This window comes from Polyodon spathula, chromosome 7 (assembly GCF_017654505.1).
Source record: "Polyodon spathula isolate WHYD16114869_AA chromosome 7, ASM1765450v1, whole genome shotgun sequence".
Taxonomy (NCBI): domain Eukaryota; kingdom Metazoa; phylum Chordata; class Actinopteri; order Acipenseriformes; family Polyodontidae; genus Polyodon; species Polyodon spathula.
The window spans coordinates 6,105,439-6,129,343 of record NC_054540.1 but is presented as its reverse complement, the minus strand read 5'-3'; the positions used below and the strand labels follow the sequence as shown (position 1 = coordinate 6,129,343).

At 37.2% G+C, this 23,905-nt stretch overlaps 2 protein-coding genes across 4 annotated transcripts in view; both read right to left on the bottom strand.

Moving 5' to 3' along the window:
• LOC121318995 (otogelin-like protein) overlaps nucleotides 1–4,652 on the bottom strand; it is a 50,135-nt gene extending 45,483 nt beyond the window's left edge. The window contains exons 1-5 of the mRNA XM_041256232.1: nucleotides 4,506–4,652; nucleotides 3,668–3,789; nucleotides 2,071–2,276; nucleotides 995–1,119; nucleotides 395–501 (exon numbers count right to left, since the gene is read on the bottom strand). Coding sequence (XP_041112166.1) covers nucleotides 395–501; nucleotides 995–1,119; nucleotides 2,071–2,276; nucleotides 3,668–3,789; nucleotides 4,506–4,652 — 707 coding nt within the window. The remainder of the gene's footprint in view (nucleotides 1–394; nucleotides 502–994; nucleotides 1,120–2,070; nucleotides 2,277–3,667; nucleotides 3,790–4,505) is intronic.
• Nucleotides 4,653–14,053: 9,401 nt separating this feature from the next.
• LOC121318053 (40S ribosomal protein S16) lies at nucleotides 14,054–17,576 on the bottom strand. 3 transcript variants are annotated; one of them, XM_041254296.1, is made up of 6 exons: nucleotides 17,529–17,576; nucleotides 17,387–17,438; nucleotides 15,967–16,068; nucleotides 15,411–15,507; nucleotides 14,716–14,763; nucleotides 14,054–14,243 (listed from the first exon to the last, which is right to left on the bottom strand). In XM_041254296.1, the coding sequence occupies exons 2-6, from the start codon at nucleotides 17,432–17,434 to the stop codon at nucleotides 14,098–14,100; spliced, it is 441 nt and encodes a 146-aa protein (XP_041110230.1). In that variant the 5' UTR covers nucleotides 17,435–17,438; nucleotides 17,529–17,576; the 3' UTR covers nucleotides 14,054–14,097. The 3 variants fall into 3 exon arrangements, with proteins under 3 accessions (XP_041110230.1, XP_041110231.1, XP_041110232.1); XM_041254297.1 differs by having other exon boundaries at nucleotides 17,383–17,438; nucleotides 17,529–17,549; XM_041254298.1 differs by lacking the exon at nucleotides 17,529–17,576 and adding an exon at nucleotides 16,337–16,338 and having other exon boundaries at nucleotides 17,387–17,402.
• Between the last annotated feature and the right edge of the window lie 6,329 nt (nucleotides 17,577–23,905).

The following is a 23,905-nucleotide window of genomic DNA, read 5'->3' as shown; positions in this document are numbered from 1 at the left end:
GCCCAGAGTTCCTAGGCAAGCTCTCCCCTTCATTCCCACATAATATTGAAAAGGTTTCACTCAGCGACAAAATAGCAGTCCTTTATAACTTCATTCTTTGAAGCAGCCCCAAAGATTTTTTTAAATTACATCCCTTAATAAATATAATCCCCTCATTATAAATGGTAAAACTCCTCAGGGAAACTTTTGCATTGAGCGGGTGCCAAAATAAATAAATACAAATGTCTATAAGGTGGGCAAGGATATTTTAATTACATACCAGAATAGGAGCTTGCCAGGGGGTGGTCTATAGTTTCACAGGGAAATCCCTGGTAAAATGTATGTGAATCTCTTTCAGCAGGACTGCCCCCAATCTAATCTAGTAGACATACTTACAAGCAATATGCAGACTTACACACATAGATCACTGGCACAGCTGGCAACATATGGGTTAGGATCAATGTTCTCGTGACAGGAGACAAAAGGGAAGAACAAGATAGCAGTGCACTTGTCCAACGCGTCCTGCATCAAATAGAATGAGAATACAACCCCAACCTATCAGTCATCCGACACACATACTGTAATACAAACAACAACAACAACAACAAAATAATAATAATAATAATAATAATAATAATAATAATAATAATAATAATAATAATAATAATAATAATAAAATTCAAAATTGAATTGAAAACTCTTTTCAATTGAAAAGTAGCTACTGTAAGGTTTGGCTTCTGGTTTCATCTCTGTTCGATACAGGCTATCATAACTGTTATTGGCTACAGTCCCTGAAAAAAGAATAAGAATTTTTTTTTTTTTTAATTAACTCAAAGTTACCAGTCTACACTTTCAAGAAATTGTAATGTTGAGAATTTCAGTTCTGTCTTTGTGGAGTTTCTACTATTGGGTCCCATGACTTATGCTTCTAAAGTATTTAGATTATTGAGCTGTAAAACAGTTTCTGTCAGGAGGGAGATAATTGATGTCTCTCAAGCTGCGTAAGATAACTCACTTCCATGGCAGATTCGCTTGAGCAAGGGCCAGGGAAATCCTCCTCCAGGGGCTGGCACGGTGCTTCAGAGGGCAGCTGTACCACCCAGCTGTTTCCAAAATGGGCAGTATCCTCTGTCTGCACATCTGGAGAAAAGCAAGTCACATTAGACAGGTAAGGAAGTACAAAAAAAAATACATTAACGCAGGGGTATCCAATCATGGTGCTGGAGGGCCATTCCACTCCAGGTTTAACAGGTAAAATGATATAATTAACTACTTCAGGGTCTAGATGGAGATTTAATTGGTTCAATAGAACATGGTTGGAACAAAGACCAGAAGTGGGAGGGCCAGCTTTGGTCACCCGTGCATTAACGTGTTTAATCTACAGGCATTACTACCACGTATGCAGACCCTTAAAGAGTTAGTAGTGGGGTTCCAAAAAAATGCAGTGTTCCCATCCCCACATGTTGCTAGAACGGTTTAAATAATGTATCTGTAATTTTTCTTTTCATTGTTCACGTCCTGACAACTTTTTACACTTATAACTTTAAAGTCTGTTTCAAAGATATTTTCAAACTGTCCGCTCTAGTGCACTGATGGTGTAATGATTATTGTCCACACTGTCAAACAGGTAGCACAGCAATAATGATCCACGATGTGGTACGGAACAGAAAATCCACAGCACTTTGTTGTTTTTTGTTTTGTTTTTTCTTGCAGTGATCCTGCAGTGATTCAGTGGATACATCTCAAACCCCAGTGCACTAGTATGGACATTTTGAAAACAGACTTTAAAGTTATAAGTGAATTCATGTATTAAGTCTGAGAGCTTTGGAACCTGCTACAGTTTAAAATAAGGCAAGCCAAGTCATTAAGCCCTTTAAACAGAACAGTTTTTCCTTTAATGAGGCATTTGGCTGAGAGGCTGGCTAGGTGTCTCCCTCTAACACCAAGGACATACTTTAATGTTGTTATTGTACAGCGTTTTGAGATGCTGGCATGAAAGGCTTATATACATGTACATTGTGTTTATATAAATAATTACATACAATTTGGCTATGAATGAGTGGAGAGCCACTGCCGGCCTGTTTGTCTTACTGTAGCTGGTGGTGAGGTCATCTGATTCATCGTCATTGTAGTTTCCACAGAGTCCACAAGGCCTCCCTTTGTGTTCCTCGGTCATTTTGATGTAAACGCCAGAGCTCCCATCCCAGGCCAGGGAAAACCCAAAGGTGCTCTTTACCAGGATGTAATCAGCCAGCCGCTCTATGAATACATTTCCAATGGTCAGGGGCAGAGTCAGTCTGAAACATAGTAATAGAAAAACATTAATACGATCAAGATTGGAGGACTTTTGACAATTTGTAGCTGTGGTCGGTTGATTTCTTGTGTGTGATTTATAGCTGACTGTATAAAGTAAACCAGAAGCTGAGTGGTTCAAAAGGGGCGCTTTCACTTGAATATGACACAAGTCCACTTTATCTCCAGCTGACAATGAAGATGAAGACCCCATGTGCACTGCAGGTAGAAGAGAGAGTACAGAATTATGAACTTCTCAATTTGTTTAATATCCTCATCTATGAGTTCTCTTTTTTTTTGTTTCCTTGTTTCTTAGATTATTGTTTGTCATGTTTACTAACTATTCCAGCAAACACTGCTTGTGAAATGTTGAATTCCTGTGGGGAAGCACATCAGTGCTTCACAAGTTGCAGTGCACAGCACAATGTTAGTTTGTTTCCCCACCTCACTTCCCTACATCAGGATCCTTTCTGAAGTAATTTTAGCTGAAATGCTTTGCATGGCATATAATGATCTAAGCAAAAACAGTAATAAAGAATCATATAGAACACATACAGTAGAATATGAAACAGGGAAGACATGAAATATTAAGACAATGTAGATGACCTAAAACATCCCTTTCATTTCAAAGAGAATACAAGCCATTTACAGTAGTTCTAACTCTTCTTCTGTGTGAGCAAAATGAATAGGACTCATATACAGAGAGATCGAGTAACTTGTTCAAGGTCGTCCAGTATACCGATGGCTCAGCTGGAATTTGAACCTGTGACCTCCTCTTTCTTAGTTCTTGGCTGTATCCACCAGAGCAAACTGCCCCCCTGGAATGCTGAATTTCAATCCTACTACATTGTGGGTTGAACACATCATACCCTGCATAACACATCAGTACCCTGCAAAATGAAATCCCACGGGTGGGCAGCCATACCACATTACTCCAGCCCTTTTAAAATGGGTCATTGAATCTTAACAATTACATTATTTCATCTTTAATTTGCTTTCATTTAGGGTTAGACTCTGGCTTTCGGAGAATGCAATTCATCTCTAAAGACTCTGCAACAAACCCTAATAAAATTATGTTAAATACTTGATCGTAATCAGTTAAACTTAATGGATTTATGGTACAATATACTGTCAAAAGACACTGAAAAGGCTAGCTAATTCATTTTTATTTTTTTTTACATTTTACTTAATATCACCTTTTTTACACTTGTTATATTTGATGCAACTTAATACCGGTATCTATAAATAGACTTTGAAAGCATTCTTTTCCATACTCCTACTGATCTGAACAACGCATCAAATGTATTCTCAAGTTCCAAGCATAAATTACAAAACATTCTAGACCTGTAAGCATCGTGTCTACATCATAACATCCAGAAAGTTCTTTGGCAGTCACCTTATTCCACCTTTCTTGACTTCATGGCCAATAAATTGGATCTCATCTTTGTTGGGGAAAAACAGACTCAAAGATCTGTGACAGGAGTACACTGAGCCATCGCAGTCACGGCTGTTATGAACCTGCAAATTAAGGAGAAAATAATTACTAGAGATTAGCCTCGAACCCCTGGGGACTTCTGTGTAATTGATGTATTAATGTATAAAGGGCTCTGCTTTCACAAACAATTCCGCTTGAAGTTTGCCACTGTCTGCATTCCGCACAAAAAGAATATTCATGGACTATTTCGACTGATATTAAAATTGTAACATTGTTTTTCACATCTCAGAGTAAAGCATTTAAATTAAGAATGCCCTGGCATAGGGAATAATGGAATGTATTGGCACTAAATATCCACATACGCAAAGTTTATGCCTTTAGTGATAAAAACACTAGCATTTTTCAATTTAAAATGCATCTGTGCGTCATTGTACTGTATAATTAGAAGAAGAATGTGCAGCACTTTGTAAGCAATCCTGTTAACATCTCCTTACTGTAATGCTACTTGAATACTTTATTCAACAGGGGATAAGTAATACATTTACAACAGCAGCATTATTCAGAGAATTGTTATATACAGTAAAAGAGGTACATATGGCCATCTTGTGCCATGTTATCTAATGCTGCTATGCTACTGTTTGTTCCTTCACATGTATGTCCAATAATAATTCAATCATGAAATCCATGTGAAATCCTGTAATTTTACAGTAACTCTTACAGTGTATCAAGTCGTAGCATGTGGCTTATCTATTAGCAGCTGCTTTTGTTTATCTAAGTATAACAAAGTGCTTGTCCATACCCAGATTGTGTACTGCGGTTCTGTTGCGTGGCAGTCTTTGGCAAGGATGTAGGAACACGTTCCCGGGAAGTAATAGTAGATGCCATCGAATGATTCATAGTGGTACTGTCCCCAGGATCTACAGATTCCATTCCGGTCCTGTCCCATGTTAGGGACTAAGGGAAGAGAAGCCATGAACAAAACACACTACAGAACATGTTAACAAAACTGGAAGATCTCAAAGTGAGTAAACATCTCAATTACACATGTTTCTATCAATATGCAAATATCACTGCATGCAATCGTTTTTAACAGCACACCTGGTCTGTTCCGTCATTTATCTTCCTTTTACTGTGTGTTAGTTGACTGCTCACCAGAAATTGCTAGGAAGGACAGGTACCTCCACGTACTGGATTTAATGACAATTATACTTTTTGTATGATTTGTATGACAGTTATGGGCTTGGGGTACTTCGGCCTGAACCCAGGTTACCAAATACATTTTTCTTTGATCAAATCAGAACACAAGCTGTATTTATGTAGTTTGATGTACTACATTGAGGCTTAACTTTTAAAGTTTAAAAATGATAGCGTTAAAAAAAAATAAAAACAAACAAACATTTAAATAACAGGTAGATAGATTCCTATTACAAATGCTCCAAAAATTATTAAGTAGCCTAACCCCAAAAAAGGACAAGGACACTTAATGGGTTAGCCTGAAACAGAAAATCACAAAATGAAACCCATCTTCATGCATAATAAAGATAGCTTTTCACCACTAGGGATAATCAGCACACTTTCAAACACCTGCTCTTCAACTGTTAATCATTTAACATAGAAGCCTTCACTATTCAATAAACCCAACAGCACAGAAAATGCTGATCAAGCCTAATCAGTAGAGTTACTATAAAAGCATGATCAGCAAAACACTTTGAACAAAATCACCCACAACTGAAAAAAATATTTTTGTCACCAGACAAAATGTCTCTTAGAATTACAGAATGCCAGCACTTATAGAAATTCTAGAATCTCTATATGGGACATCTAGATAGTGGGCACTCGGGTGGTAATCAACCCTGCCAGGGAAGTTAAGGCTCTCTTTGTTTGAGAATACTGGCTGCATCACTTCAAGTCATGCCATTAAGCTTAAAATACACATCCACAAGGTTTCTTTTCAGCATTTAATGGAAATGGCACTTAAGGATCTGAATAAAGGATATCATTGTTCTGCATGCTGAGATGACAAATCACTTCTTGGTAGAGTTTGATCAAAGTAAAAATATGAGAATATGCCCATTATCTGTGTGCCATTTGGAATGCTGCAGTCCAAATGGCGGCCAGCACAATTGGAGCTCCTGAACGCTGCTGGGATTAAATTTTTACAACTACAGATGGAATGCAACATGCAATTGAATAAGATGCAATACAAATACACAGAGCTCTACAGGGGACACTATTTGAGGAACTGTATCGATATAATGTGAAACAATGTTAAGCAAAGGGCCTAAACTACATGACCTGTTAGGTGACTGTATAGCATGCAGCCAGGTGTTTTAGTTGGCCATAAAATGGTGAAGCAAACATTTATCATATTAGATGTTAGGTGCCTGACTGAAGCATTTAGCATCTCCAGATGCAACTGGTAACTACCTTTTGATGAGGACTGTGACATGTGAGAGGAGTTGCTGGATTCCAGTAGTGAAGAAACCCGACGACATGAATTTCCATCGTCTTTTACCATGACATGCACCTCTGAAGACAATGAACCTGACTACACTTAGAATGAGCAGTGTTTTTTTCCCAGTTTGCCATTTCTTAAGCTTAAATTTGATTTCAGTTGCACTGGAAAACTTGATTTCAGTTGCATTAGAAAACTTGATTTCATTGCATTAGAAAACTTGATTTCGGTTGCATTGGAAAGCTTGATTTCGGTTGCACTGGAAAGCTTGATTTCAGTTGCATTGGAAAACTTGATTTCAGTTACATTGGAAGACATGATTTTAGCTGCATTGTAAAACATAATTTCAGTTGCATTATAAAGCTTGATTTCAGTTGCATTGGAAAGCTTGATTTCAGTTGCATTGTCAAACTTGATTTTAGTTGCACTGTAAAACTTGATTTTAGTTGCACTGTAAAACTTGATTTCAGTTGCATTACAAAACTTGATTTCAACTTGGCTACTTCATTTCAAGAGGTGAACCTAATAAAGCGGAGACATCCTTTTCAATAATTTGGCTCTGCTGAATCTGGTCTTTGGGGGAAAATAATCATTGAATGTATTCACTGTATAAAAGCAAGAACCAAGCCAGCGAACAAGCAGTTGTTTTAGACAAGTGTCTTTTGTTAGAACAATGAATACAGGACAGGTACTCACTGATCTGACATCGGTCTCCATGAGCCTGTAACTCATTGCAGTCGCAGAGACCACCCTCTGTGCACCAGCCCCCATTAAGGCAATTGCAGGATGCTGAAAGGTAATGGCAGCATTAGACTATGTGTTACAGCCATCATGTTAGCACTGCATTTGCTATTCATTTGGAAATAAAGAAACATTGCTTACTTGGCTGGCATGCATATAGACAGGTCCCTGGTCATGTTCCTGTGAAACCCCTACACCTGTATAGTGCTTTGTATTTACTCAGCAGTTTCTAAATAGTCTGGTTAACACTGAACAACAGTGCACAGCGATGCCACAAAATGTCAAAAGCCTCCATTCTTTAATGAAGGGAAATTACGGGTATGCCTGTTTGTTCTTGACATTTTGGGAAACACACACCACATGCACTATTTCCTGGTATTTGAGTTGTCAGCTTCAACATCTCTATTAAAAGTTTGACACCATTTTTTTCATTCGAACTTCCTTTCAAGAACCCCACCGCCTCTGAGCTCAAATATTAAATGGTAACCTCTAATCACTGTGTATCTTTTTCACATATTTTATTTAAAGATATGTCAAATGTAATAATACTGAGTAAAAAATACTTTACAGCTGGTTCAACCAGAAGTATCTCTTTCTCACTTGTGTGTTATTAGTCCACTTGTTATACAGTAAAGGTTGTAGCTATATTATACAGCATAAATGCACAAATATTACTGTGATGATAAAACTAATGGTTTATAAATGATACTGTAACGTCAATAAAACATATTGAAATTTTGTATATTCCTACAGTTGCAATATTTTAAAAAACAATTAAAAACATACATAGGCTGAATAAACTCATAATTTTAAACAAAATTCTCAACATAAAGTAATTTATATATTTAACACATACCTTTATGTTCATGTTGATGGACACATGGCTCTACTTTGGTTTTGATTTTATGTTTACTGAAGGTTGCTGATCAAATCCTTTTTTTTTAGTAGGAAAAACAGAAGTTACCTGTAGGGGTGTCGGCATCCTGGGTGTAAGACTGGTTGTGAATAACACTCCTTGGCAAGGCAGTTTCAGAAAGCATTGGTCTGTTCGTCTGTTATGAAAAATGCATTTGGAGTAACTCTCTTAAGGTGGTTCAATATTAATGGCAATGTTTTTATTTATTTATGATGATATTTCATTTAGAACACTGTGTAAGACATTTTATATTCCATTATACAAAATTATTATATTCATTAAAAAGTTAGTTAACATGGCCGAGTTGGACATGTTCTCTTGGTAAAATTAACAACATGTTGTTTTATTTAAAAATAGTTTGGAAGTGTACCCTGTAGCTACTGGTGTTAATTAGATTCCTATCATGTTATACAACCTGGTACTCACTTTGCCCTCCTCCTCCATTGGTCAAATGATTATAAGCCCCCCCCCCCCCCCCCCCCCCCCCCCCCCCCCCCCCCCAATGCAATGCTTTTTGTGTACTATGCTGTCATTCTCTTAGTCAATAGATTTTCTATATAGGTGTGTGTGTGTTAAGATGATTCCAAACTAGAAAGACTCTCTCTGGGCTGGTTTCACAGACCCGGTTAGCACTCTTCTTAAACTACCTACAAGGCAGTCCAAAATTAATGGTGATCGGGGGGGGGGGGGGGGGGGGGACGGACTAGCTTCACTGTTACAGACCCCAGTTTCCAGAATAAATATGCAAAGCCGAGTAACCTTTCATTGCGCCAGTGCTTTATATTCCAGTGGCTACAGTTCTACAAATGGAAATTCATATTGCCGTCGCTTGAGTGCTGATAAATGTGATTGACTGCATCTGCAGCCACGGCTCCACAGACAGCGAGGTAGCAGACTGCAGAACAAATCCCTGAGCAGTTTTGCTATTTGTGTGCGGTTTACAAAGGGGGCTTTGTAGAATCAGCTGTGCTTCAAGATCTTAGGGGTTTTTCTTTTCTTTTTCTTTCTCTTAGGTATAACCTACCTCTTCTGTGAAGAGATCTCGTTTCTGTCGAAATGCATTAAACCTCTTCCTGGAATGAACAAAAAGCAGCCTGTGTTATCAAAGATTTGAACAGCCTTACAGAAACCTTAAAAAGTTCATTTTCTGGCACAAATACAGCTATGGCCAAAAGTGTTGCATCACCCTATAGAACTAATTTTGATTCATAAGGTCGAATGAAACCTGCTGAAATAATGTTAGGTTAACATATTTAATTACGTACCGCTTTGGTGTAGTTTTTCATATACTTACAAAAATTGAAAAATGTGACATTTTTAAGTGTAACATGAAATACTGTACTACTATTATAGTAGTATTTTATTATTATTATTATTATTATTATTATTATTATTATTATTATTATTATTATTATTATTATTAATGTATGTATTTATTTATTTGTTTATTTTTAATTTGTTTGTTTGTTTTTTATGCCTCAATCCTAAAATTCTAGGTGATGCAAAATGTTTGGCCATTTCATCAAACAACAAGATGTAACATTATTTTAAAACAAATCATTTTTATATAGTTTAAATACTAAGTATAGAAAATGTATAATACCTTCTGTTTTTATGGATATTTTCGAATACTACACTGTAGGTGTCTTTTTTAAATGTTCATGTAATCATCAAGTTAACATAAAGGACTAACAATGCATTGGAGTATGGATTTAATAGCCTTAGTATTAAAAGTCAGGCTACAACTGAGCTATTAGCTTTTGGAATTATGTATTGTTTCGAACACAATTATTTTGTAGTACATTTTTATTAACACAGAGATTTTAATTTTACCTACCTTTCTATTCTACTTTGTAGACTTGAAGACTGACAGTTAAAACCTAATGGACAAAAACACACAACTATTTTGCCAAATTATTCGAAACACAAACAGGATACTATGAAATGTGTGTATTACAGCATCGTATACATAATAATCTCCTATATTGTACTTCGAAGCGCTTGCCAGTGATGGTTTCTTGAAGTACAGTACTAATATATATATATATATATATATATATATATATATATATATATATATATATATATATATATATATATATATATTGTTGTTGTTATTATTATTAAAGAAGACCAAATAGACAAATAATACTTTGATGATAAACAATATTGTAGTTCGCTTTTAGCTGTCCGTTACAGCTGTCTTCAATGTGTTCAACGGGTTGTTTCAGATAAGGATTTTAAAAGGCAGTACACAGATAAATACATTAAGGTTCATTCCCAGTAATAGTGAACATCACTCTAAAATGATAAACCTTACTTTATGGTTTACGGAATGTTTTGTTTTGTTTTTGCTGGAAGTAGTTCAGCATTTAAGATAACTGTACTACTAAGATATGCTGACAGGTGCCTAGTACACTGCACGAAACGTGTGTGTGTGTGTGTGTGTTTTTAATAACTTATGCGATGTTACAGAATTTAATAGTATACATTCATGACACAGAAACATGTTTCACGGCTTACACTGACACAATACACAGGTAGCAAGCACATAGAGAAGCGTAAACTACGGCATGTAAGTTGACAACAAGGTATAACTAAGAAGAAGAAGAAGAAGAAGAAGAAGAAGAAGAAGAAGAAGAAGAAGAAGAAAAAACAGCTACTATTATAATTGACTGTAAAGCAACAAGAAAAAGCCCAGCTTACCTTGAAACAAGAGCAAGAGGTAAAACAGTACCACAGTCCAGGATATCATTAATTTTAAATTCCTCTTAACGATCATTTCAATGTTGAGTCCTAAATAGAAATCAGTAATAAAATTATGATGGCATCTTAATGTATGTGTTTAGTTTAGTTGTTGTTGTTATTATTATTATTATTATTATTATTATTATTATTATTATTATGTTGTTAGAATTTGTACAGAAATGCTTTCTGTGTGTCTTTCTCAGCTGCAGAAATCCTTCCTCCGACACGAATCTTTGCAGGCACTCTCAAATCTTCCATGAAATCTTTCTTGGAGCAGGTCGTCTCATTAGTAATGCATGGTAACTCCTTACCTGCGGGTGTATTAGTTACACTGACTCACAGTCGTCTTGCAAATTCTACCTGTCCTAACCCCCAGCCTGAATTAATGCCGCCTTAGTTAAATTACTCAACTAGCAAAATATAATGCCATGTCATAATGCGTTACTTACACTTCTACTTACCGGCTGCGCTAGATAGTTTGTAATTGTGAGAATGTGTTGACCAATCAATTATTTTTCTACCTGTTCTTACTGCACTTTTCCAGATTTGTAACCTAGTATCAGATCAATTTGTATCTCTAGTTTGCACCAGTCTTTGTAACAATATATTTTATATTCCCTAAAGACCTATAGTCTTTCTCTAGTTTCCCACAAAATACCTAAAGGGACTCTAAACATGCACCTGGATAGACAAAGGATGGGCACACGCGTTAACTGTCAGAAGGTTCTTTCACTTTCCTGCTATGGAATTTGATTGGCAAACAGAAGGTAACAGCTACCTTCTTTGTAGTCTTTTTTAGCTGTACTGGTAGTGTATCTATTATTGATTCAAAACATAAGAAACTAATTTCTAGGGCTTTACACATGAAAAATGTATAAGCAACCATGTAATTCACACACATGTATGTAAGACACCATTTTTACACATATATGTGTGTGTGTGTGTGTGTACACTTGGTTGGGCAAAATTTTCCAAGTAGTTTGAAGACAATGGTTTCCAGATACCTGGTGTCCACAATAAGCAGGCAGCATGGCATTTCTATATTATGCAATGTGATCCAAATGATGGTCTCTGAATTATATTACACCCATTTAGACAGCAGCATTTCAAGCAATAACTGGAAACTAAACCATACTTCTACATCCACTCAAGCCATTACAACAAATACGGGGTGGACAATTTTGGAATGGCCCTGACTGAAATCATGCTTGGAAAATGTTAAAAAGGACAGCATGGAAAACAATACAAGGAGTTCAGTGTCTGGAAGAATTAAGTGAATAGAAATGTACATATATATTTATAGTTGTTATTTCATTTGAAAAAAAAAAAAAATGCTGTGTATAAAAATATGAATAATTGATTATAAAAAATAAATTATAGCAGGATGTTTCGGACTACAAGTCTTTCTTCAGCTGGATGGGAAAAGCAGTGTGGGTAGTAGGTCTCCAAAAGTAAACTAAAAAGTGATCTTGGAATAAACCAAGTAAGAACCAAAGATGTACACAGGCTGACAGTGGGCATAATGCAAGCGGTCACAGGCAAAGATATTAAGAACCACTTAGTCTAAGCATGTCATTGAATAGGAGACGTTTTTGAAAATCTGACTATTATTGCATTTGTAATGAGATATTGCAGTTTCATATTAAATCTGTAATTAAACTTGTCTTGCAGGGTACCTTAAAAGATAATTAAAACTAAAGATAAAGCTTGAGATAATCAGTTCAATACAAATCTTAACCTAGTCATCCTCAATTCAGACAATGGGTACATTATTCCCCTGGAGGTGATGCATATCTGTGTTATTTTGGTATGTAAGGTATGTTTGGGCTCCCCTAAGAAATAATGTCTTCTGAGTAAATTCTTGTTCCAATATTGGATTTTCTTGGAAGCAGTGTACACGTGAATTGTGTTAAGCTGCTTATCTCTTTTAAGCCTTTAAAAATCTTACAACACTGCATTTTCTAATAGTGTCATTCAGTTTCTAAATCAACCTTTTGTGACAAATCAGTGTTCTGCTGTTAAATGTTTACATTGAACTACCCTAACATGCTGTCTTCATATTTTACATGTTGTGTGGCGTAGCAATTTGCACATGGCATTTGAATACAAAGTTTTCAACCGATGATTCAGCCCTTCCCTTTTCAGCTGATATGACAACCATATATTACCTTTTTTCTAGAAATAGATGCAAAACCAAAATCACTAACACACACCTTCTGTGACACGAGTAACTGTGTTATTTATTACCAGTACTACAACTTTTTTTTTTTTTACTTTTAAATTGACAATATAAATTAGCAAACACTGAGTTAGATTGAAACTACTTCATAATAACGTTTATATCAGCAGGTAAATTCAAACAGATAACAGGATCATATCTATTCATAGCCAAAACTTTTAAAAGAATATAATGGATGAAAAATACAAACTGATTCCAAAGGATGTCATACCATATTTGTTAATCTTAACACTGCCATCTAGTGTAAAACATGTAGCATTACAGGAGATACATACACGCAATGTGCAATTTCAGATCCAGGTACTAAAGACAATTTTTATGTATTGTAGAATTCATAATCCACTTTGAAAACACTTGTTTTGCAACCAATGGAAAATAAATTGCCCAGTCTACTGAAACTCCAACTACATACATGAAAATGTTGTACTATATGTAACAGTAATTCTTGTATTCCTAAACAGTACTAACTATAGACCCATTTGCACTAATCTTGGGACTACTTCAAAGATTAGGTACTCCAAAATTCATACCAATTAGGGTACATGAAACCAGCTACAGAAGCTTGGATTCTTATCTCCTAATCAAATATGGGCCTGCTCAGTACCGAATGGGTGACCCTCAACGTCAGGTGCATTGGGACGCGGTGTTCATTACTTGGCACGAGCCACTCCTCAAAGACAGAATTTAAACCATCCTTTTGATGTTAAATCAAAACCAGTCTTTGTTGGTTTTAAAAATCCTGCTACACTTAGGAACAGGAACCCTGGTATCACAGCTTAATTCCAATACAGGTTAAGAACTTCGCTCGGTCAACTTCTCTCTGTACTAAAGGCATTTATTTCCTCCTTGGAGTAGGAGGCTTTGAAAAATGCGATTTTGCATCCAAGTAAATCTTGTTTAAACCAACACCTCACTGATTAGGCTCACTACTTTTTAGTGATACTCTGGACAAGGTGTGAAAATAACTGGATCCGACTACTAACCTTTAATGTTTTTGTAGATCTTGTACAGCTAGCTCGACACTGCAATCAGAATGAATCTTGGTGCTAATTAAGGTCTTGTGAAAAAAGCCTTTAAAAAGTTAGTCCAGGAATTGATAGTTCACAAACTAAATCCATCTAACACCTCCATGTGTGTCAGTTCACCATAATGGCTAAATCAGAACTCATATTTAGACCCAAATCTTTCAAGACACGCCTGTGGATTACATTTATATGCTTTAAAAACAAAAAGACAATACAATGTGGGTTGAGCTTTTGTCCAGATTTATTGTATGACTGTACAGAATAGATTTAACGGTAGGACTTCTGGTAGCGAGCACGGGCTCCAGGTCCACCGAACTTCTTGCTCTCACAGCGACGGGGATCAGCAACGAGAAGGGTCCTATCGTATTGGATCAGGATGTCCTTGATCTCCTTCTTGGAAGCCTCGTCCACATCTGGAAAAAAAAAAAAAAACAGCAGGTTAGGCACTAGGTACTGAATGCTTCCATTAAGCAGAGGTTCAAGAGAATTTAGTGGCTGCTGACTGCACCCACCGACACCTACTGGTAGCAGCACACACTATACTGGTAGAAAGTAACAAAGGGAAGAAGCAGTTTCCCTAACACTGTTGCAAAATGGACGGAATGACAGCAGCATAGCAGTTATGAAACACCACAGTGATTAAGACATCAGTATCAGGGCCTCTGCAGAAAATCACACTGATGGATGCATTTGATGAACGCTAGACTACACCCACATATCAATATAACACTTGTACTGTAGGTCACTGAGATTGCATAATAAAACGCTTCAACTCTTGTGTGTAAAACTGAATGCATCTGTTCTGCGTGTAAAGGAACAACTACTTTTTGAACATCCAGAAAAGTGTAGTATGTGAACAACCAAAAATTTTGAATATGAACTTACATTTCTGGTAGTAGGCAACCAGTGATTTGGAAATAGCCTGACGGATAGCTGTAGAAGAAAAATAATTCAATCAAATTACAAAAGTAGTTTGACAAGCTGACCTGTTTCTAAATCAAAGTGCATGCCATAAAAGACAAATACCCTACTACTTTGGTGTCAGTCTGACAAATTAAGGTTTAATCTGAGGTAGGGATGCAAGTTGGTTATATATTGGTTTGTTTCTTTCATCCTCTTTCAGTTGTTTCTGACATCCAATAAGGTTTTCTGTAAAACTGAAACGAGTTTAAATTAAAACTATTTGTGCAGCCAAGGGAACGAGACAACATCTGTTTAGTTTTGTAGTGTTGCCCGGTTTGGGCTGTCAAACTTCCAGCTTTAGCTTTTCACTTCTTAGGATAACTAACAAAAGGTTTAAGTTATGAGGTTAGAGTTGGCATATTAACAGCCGTAGACATCCATCTGACCACCCAGACTAAGTATGAAGCTGAGGGCTGTCATGATCAACTTGGTAAGTCATGTCATAACTTTTGATTTATGTAACCAGATTAATTAAGGGATGTTAATATGAACTGTCTATATGCAGCAAGGTGTGATGAGCTTAGTGGTGAAACCTCCAACACCTTCTCATTGAACGAAAAATGTGGTTTTAGATCGGTTAGGCTAAAAACAGAAAGCTTCAATATTAAGTTACTCACCATAGACCTGTGCCACATGTCCACCACCCTTCACGCGGACTCTGATGTCAACGCCAGCAAATCGTTCCTTGCCCAGGAGGAGCACAGGTTCCAACAGCTAAAGGGGAGGGGGACAAAAACAGACATTGATACTTGCAATATTTGCATGAAGTGACTACATTACTAAATACTTGATTAATCTAGAACCTTGCTTGCTTGTCACCATTATAAAATGCACTGGTTATGTCAGAAGTGATCATTGAGTCTTCAGTTAACATGAAGTACGATTTTTATTGCATTAGGTTAAAAAAAAAAAAAAAACTGCTGTATTTTGCATGGGTGAATAAAATAACGATTATCTTCAAACTGCTTTCACACCTCACACAACCGTCAAATACTTATGACTAAGGATAAAGTCTAGAGTATATAAAAGCCCATCATTTCACGATTCAAGTAATCATAACAGCAAAAAAAGATTAAGGCAATGTCTACATTTTTTCACATGACAGATTGACAGATTTAAAATTGTTTGATTGAACAGAGTAATCACTGAACACTTGAAGTAATTATCACTTACCTTATACTGCAAAGTTCTTGGCTCAATCATCTCCAAGGGCCTTCCATTCACCTTGATAAGACCATTGCCTCTTTTACAGTGAGCAACAGCTGTGGCTGTTTTCTGGAAGGAAGAACATTTCAATTTTTATCATGACTCAATTCAGACAATCAGTGCCATGCTCGATGCCTACTGGCACTAGACGTTTCACATTGATACTGCTTTTGCCCACTCCAACAGCAAAACAATGCAGCGTTTACACTTGAGATTATACAAAACCATAAAACAAACACAGCCTAGCTGCTGAAAGTTAGGCCCCGAAAATGGTGGTTTTAGTTTGCATAATTACTTAGTACAATTTAAGGAGCAAAGACAGTATCTAGAATGGTACTTCTACAATATTTAACCCTCCTATTAGGTTTAGGGTCTATCTGACCAGACTAGTTTCCAATAAGCTTAAATGCTATTTTTCTTTTCATTTTCTGTATAATATTTTATAACTTTTCCTAAGTTGGGGTTATGAACTTATACACAGAAAACAGAACCTTTGCAATGTTTATTTTTTTTAGAACAAGTCATGTATACAAATAAGATGTTTCGGGTCATTGTGCCCTGTGGCATTTATCTATGTAGATTTGTGTGCATAAAATAAAACAAAACAAATGTTATTTTTATTTTTATTATTATTATTTTTATTATCATCATCTCTGGAAATGGCTGCACCTGTCTGGAGATAATTAAACACAAATAATATTTATCTAATATTTAGAGTCTAATTCTCTGTCAGTATTGCAACAGCATCTCACTGGTAAAGACACTCCAAAATGAGGAGCTCCCTGGTGGCAGTCAAAGAAGTTTGATCACAGCTCCTGGACTAAAAGAGGCACACCTTTGCAAATAAAAACAGTTAATCAATTTAAGGCTGTTTAAATGAGTATGAAATTGCATCTGGTCAATATAACCCAAAACATAACAGGATGTACCTAAATTCCGAACATAAGAGGAGGGTTAAAACACACATAAAGGGTTTGCGATTTCTTGGTACGGACAACCAACTGTAACTCCAGGTCATAGACACTTGTCAAAGTCAAGCTACCGTTTCAGTTTTTAAAGACCAGAACCATCTTAATTCCAATTTTTAAGTCATTTTAACGTGCCTCCTCAGCCACCACGCTAAACGGATTAATTCACAAGGCCGCAGTGGGCTCAAAATGCCGAGCTTCATAATATAGTCGTCATCTTTCAAAGCCATTATACGCTAAACACAATAACGTAAACACCACCGAATACATAAAGTAAAATCACATTTTACTACATTTGATACATTTACATAGTCAATTGGTTTGCATTACGTTTGGTCAATGGACTAACACTATGCTGTATGTGTCCGAGTAAGCCATTCTGTATACACGTGGACTGAAATAAACTACTTTTTACTCACTTTCCGTCCAAAAACCTGGACGGACTGCAGAGGACCTTTGGTTGGCATGTTCCTGTAAAATAAAAGGGCACTGTGTTATTTGTGTACTTTTATTTCATTGAAAAACACCAACACTTTCTACAGAGCTCTCCGCCTTACATACCTAATTCTGCTCGGAAGCTGCAGGGAAAGAACGAGCGGGTTTCCTACTCAGGCTATCAGGGGCTGCAGCACGACATCGGGAAAGTGGTTTATGGCACTAGGGTGGGGGTGATCCGTACGACAATTGGACAGGATTTACGTGTCACCTCGTTCCCTTTCAACTACAAACAGTTTCAATGACTTAAAGACAGTTGTAATGGCATCTCTGTACAGATCCTATGTATAGGGTGACTAGACGTCGGGGTTTTAAATCAAAGGTCCTTTTTATATGGTTTTATATACATGGTTTTGTAGGGTAAAAAAAAAAAAAAAAACAATGTTTATATTAATATATATATATATATATATATATATATATATAATGATATATAATATATCTATATATATATATATAAATGATTTATTTATGGAATAGAGGACTTTAGACCACCAATGATCAAACAAACAAAACAAAACAAACAAAAAAGACAACGTCAGAATGGTGTTCTACCACTGTCTTGTCAGAACAGTAGAACTTTCTCTTACAATAAATAAATTATTTATATAAATAAATACATAATCGGTTAAGTGTTTTCAAAATCTTAATTTGATTTGATTCCAAATTGTTTGTGATGTGTACCCATTGTAGGGAAGGGCATTTTTTTTTTGTCTTAATAATATATAATAATAATAATAATAATAATAATAATAATAATATGTACAAACAATGTGACAGTTGTCACAGTATATATATATACACTGACTGCCCAAAAATTGGAGAATGTAAGTTCAATGAAAGCTTTGCAGGGGTTATTATAATGTTTTCCATGCATTTAGATTGTCCCTCGGTTAGAATGAATGTGTTTTGTTCTGCATACCTGTTGTCTCCTGGCTTCTGATAGACTATACTTTAATAAAGTGTTTATTAGACCCTAGTATAAAGTATTACCTATTTGTATAGCTGCTGGGAAACTTGAACTACAGCATGACAATATCTTACTTGTTGGTCACTCAGAATATTACTTATAACTATAAAACATGACACCTAATCCAGTTTAGAAATCTTTGTTATTTGGGTGACAGGACTGAAAATAACACGATTTATGATGTTTTTATTGTAACATTTAGAAGGAGGAACAGTTACCCGGACGTTTTGAAGGAGGAACAGTTACCCGGGCGTTTTGTGAAAAACATATTTAAGTAGTTGCTTTTTCTGTGCAAGGTATAGTTGGTACTGTGCTTAGAAATTGTATTCTTTTTATCATACAAGTTAACTAAATTATATTAAAGAAGTGTTTTCTCACTAAACGTGATTTTGTAATAACATTGTATTTCATTGTTTTTCTCGTATTTATTACACTAATCATTTGACTATTCTTATTGTATAATTTTTACAGAGCTTGTGTCCTCTGTGTAACCATTGCTCCCTCTGTCCCCCCAACTTGTTTTAGGTGCAACCAACCGGGACATCTGGCCAGGTCATGCCCCGCTGCCATGGAGTGTGACGTGGCCACATGTAATTGGGCACCTGAGATAGGTAAGCGTGGGGAAAATGGTCAGGAGGGGGCTTGTTTGATTGATGTGGTTCTAGGTAATGTGCAAACCCACGCATTAGTGGACACAGGATGTGAGCAAACTTTGATAAGAGCAGCTCTCTTGGGCAGTGTGTCATGGCAGCCACTGGGTCAGATGGCCCTGTATCCATGGAGACACCCTAAAAGTATACTTATCGGTAGGACAAATAAAACAGCACTTGGTAGTAGGGGTGGCAGAAAGGTTGTCTGGGCCGAGGCTGGCCAAAATTTAAAGAATTCATGCAGGTAATGGCAGTGTCAGCTACACACGTAAACGTGGCAGAAAAAAAGAAAAGGAAGAAAATTGGTGATGTGTTTCTTTTTCAAGCTGAAATATTTTCTCCTATTTTCAGTCAAAAGGAGTCGGAACTCAGTGTGACTGAGAGGGCGAGGTTACTGGGTCATCTAGGGCTGATGCTGCTCCAGCCACTCTCAATATACCTTGACATGTGGTACTCAAGCGCGGACATAGTGTGGGGCCAACATAATGACCAGTCACTAGTGCATGTTTGGGGGCAGGTCTGGTCTATTGAAGGTAAGGATGTTGATGGCGCTAGTATATCCACTCTTCAGTATCATGGGGCAATTACTGTATTGGGTAAATTTAGACACATGCATAGGACAGTCTGCAACACAATTATTGGTTCCCCGTCTTGGTTCTCCCCCTTCGAGCTCTTGTACGGCTGACAGCCTCGCGGCATCCTCAATCTGTTGAGAGAAGGGTGGGAAGAGCACAAAGGCTTGTCCAAAAATGTAGTGAAGCATGTGCTCCTACTAAGAGCTCCTACTTAGTACACACATGGTACACTGTGCGGGGAAAGACCATCAAAATGCCGATTATTTTTCCTGGGAGGGGGGAGTGATGGGAAAGATAGATTCCTTTGGATCCACTCTGAGCGGTGGGATTCTTGGTTGTAAATCTCCCTCCTGACCTGTGAGGGCGCTAAACAGCGATAACAGAGTTCCTTGGACGGGCTGGTCTGACAGTTCTTTCCCAGGGTTCAAGGGAAGTCGGCCAGCCAGGAAGGGGCGAGACTCTGTTACAATTACACATTGACCCAGAAGGGAAACGACGTGGCAGCTGCAGATTGGAGAGGCAGTTGCACTCATTTACCAAGGGGTCATGTGTGACAGCATAAAAGGGGACAGAGAATCGTAGACTGTTCCTTCGTTTGGTTTAAGCTTTTAAACCGTAAAGACTGTGAAAAAAAAACGTTCGTAAGTGTTTTGTTTTGTTTGTAATTGTCTTGTTCTGTATATTACTAAACGACTAAACACGATTCCGGAGCTGTCACCAAGGGCCAGCACTAACCCGCAACAGCACTGCACAGTTGTCACTAATAAACTGTATTACCCACCTCGAGCACTGCTGCATGCACCCAGGACTGGTGACCGTGTTAGTGTTATTGTGGGGCGGATATTTGTGTTTGTTATTTGGGATTACAACCCGTTGTTATTTTGTGCATTACACATTGTTGTGTATTGCTGGGGTCTTATTATTTGGTCGCCAGACCTGGACATAATAATAAAAATACCTTTCCAACTGGATTATAACTCTCCTTGTTTGTTCTATCACGCACTGCATCACTCCTACACGTGTACCCACTTCACTACTTTGCGACAGTCACAAATAATCTGTATCACCCACCACGAGCACTACTGTAGTCACCCAGGAATGGTGACCGTGTGTGTACAATTGTGGCGCGGATACATGTTGAGTTATTGTTATTGTTAGGGTCTGCAAACCCATTATTGTTTATTATTTTTGTTGTTGGTCACCAGACCAAATTGGACAAAACCTCTGTGTCTGTTCATTACTGCACTACATCACCCCTTCACCTGCATCCACTCAGCCACTTTTGTCACACCATACCACAGAGGAAGCTGAGGTCTGTTCCAAGCACAAAAAGTTTCTTAAAACATCACATGGTTCAGAAGATGCAATAACAAAGCATGCTGTGGGAGATACTGTCAGCTCTACTAGCAAGGCGCCAATGTTAAAACTGTACAGTATTTTTACATGGCTTACCAGAATGTTCTTTTTGTAGTTTCACTGCACTTTGCTATACTCTTACAATGCTAAAGCAAAGCTCCAAAACAACAATACTTTAATGGTTCTGCAATAGTACTGTGGGTGCTACATATGATCTGTTGTTATAAACACTTTTATAATTAATGTCCTCAGCTGTGGAAATAAGCCATCCATCCGGCAATAAGCTATATATATCTTAGCAGTGCTTGACATACTTAAATTAGATCTTCTGCAGTAGATACTCAATAAGGAAAGTACGAGTGTGCTGGTTTGGGTAATGCAAACAAAGGGTATATGTTTGCATTACCCCACTATAGTTACTAGCATCATAAAGAAAATGGAACTAACCGGGGGCATTCTTATTCCCATATAGGATCAGATCTTGTGGCTTGGAAAGACAAATATAGCTAGATAGCATCTTTGGAATCTCTATGCCAGAACATGACTTATCCAAATAGTTTTTTCCTGACATTTACAAATCCACTGCAGAGCTGAGTGTGTTTACAAAAGACTCCTAATGAAAGTGCACCTCTGTTATTTTTTTGTCAGAGCAGAGCAGAGGTGCTTATTGTATTTCATTGTGTGTATTCTGTTACCAGCATTTTTACTTTTCTCCCCTGGTTAGTATTTTTACTAATTAGTATTTACCATGTTAATAGATGGAGCAGACCTGTGACATAGCTTAGGGACAAAGGTTCCTATGCTTACAGCAAAATTATGTATTTTTTTTATTTTTATTTATTCAAGAGAACCACAATGTCCTTGGTTTTTCAAAGCTATTTACTCTAAACTGTCATTACATGGTTTAATCAGAAAGGAAAGATGTACCCAATAGAGTTAGTAAACCAGACATGAACAACTGAAGACATTCCTTTCCCTTTCATTCACAAAACTAACCTTGCAGCCAATCTTCAGTGAAATGAACAATTCATACAAGAGTACCATTGTAATTTGAAGAGTATCTTCACAGTTTGCAGTGTTTTCTTATGCTTTAACATGCACAGTACTTCTCTTTTCTTCAGCATGCAGAACTATGCTTTCAGTTTTTTAGTATTTGTTTTTTAGTGTACAGTACAGTGATATTTTTTAAGCAGGAATGGAATAACCAGGTGGAATAAGTTGGAAAACCATTAGCGATTTCACTAAGGTCCACGAAAAGCATTAAGTTACAGTCTTGTACAGTATTTTGTATTTTTGTAGTTTTACCACAGAAGGCTTTCCGCTGAGAAAACACAAACTTACAGAAGGATATCTGTACATGCAGACAAACCTACACTTACAATCACTTACACATAGCCAAACAAGGACACAGCCCCCTTAAGAACTCTGAATGGCTGCAGGGTTGTTTAGGGCAAGGCATTCCAGTGCAAGACAGCTCAGTGTGTCAGTGTAATGCATTAGTTTATGGTAGCGCTAGCGCACATCCTTAGATCTACCTTACACAAGCATTACCATAGCAACTACTCTGTATTATATCCATTTATTTCAGTGTTCCTATTATACAATACATTGGTCCAGGTAAATTACACAAACCTTTTTACTCCTAAATCATGGGTTTTACAGGATAGTGTTTCTTCCTTAAAACATCCAAACAAGCACCATGGATGAAATAAACAACTAGCTTTATTCATACATATTTAACTCAGGGGTAATTATGTAGACTAAATGTTGTTTGTATCTAAATATTGTTTATAACATTGTTGGGAGGGTTAGAGGTACAGTATGAAGGTAACAGGACTACTTGTTAAGGACTACTTTATGAAGCCCATTTTGAAGAACAAAGGTTTACGGATGACTTAGACAATACAACCTGCAAAGCCTTGAAACTAACAAAGACAATTCTGTAGGACAGAGATCGGGTAATCTGGAGGCACTGGGGTCAAGGATCAGCCTGGCTAGTGTCTGCCTGGGCTCATCTGTGCCAGTAGGGTTCGCTGAAGCGCAATCAGGTTAACTGTCAGCAGCTGATTATTCTCCCAAAGAGCAATACAGCACTACATTTGGGCCCCCAGCCAAGATTGGAAACTTGGTGATTACAGGATTCCAACCATGCTTGCATGATCCACCTTGCACTCCACACAGCACTGCTTTTACTAGGGAGCCACCTTTAAAAAGCCAGTGCATAAACCCATGTACTGCAAAGAATGGGGGAGGGGACTTTTTGACATTTCTCTCCAAATGTTTAACATGAAAAGGTTCTGGACACTTTCCAAGGTGAGGTGCGCATTCATTTGTTTTTCCTCTCTGTTACACCAAAGGCCTCTCTGTTCACACTGTAATTGTCATGATAGTTTTACATTTTCCAGACCTTGCCTCGTTCCACATGAAAATGCTCTGGATTACTGCTTTGGGTATGGTATTTCAGAGAGGTCTTAGTGGTGCACTGAATGTGTGTCTGCAGCAATATAACTTGTTTGCTTTATAATAATCTGGTGAAAGGCTTCTTTTTTTGCTTTTTTTTTTTTTTACTTAAACAGTTGAGTAATGTTCCCTGAAAATGTGTCCATCGATAAAGGGAATCTGCCTGTTGAGAGAAAGCTGGAGTTCGTGACTATGGTGAAGCTGATGGAAGTAAAATCTGGATCTTCATTGAAAAGCTTACCTTATATGACTGTGAAGTGCCTGAGTGTTTATACTGAAACACTGCACTGGAGAGGCATCACCTGGAATGCTGAGCTCATCACCAGTGAAAGCCATTTCTTCTCTGTTCAGTAATGCTAGCATGAGAGTAGTACTGTCCCAGTAGCTTTACAATCCCACATCATGGCACTTGACCAGAATTGACTGCTGTAC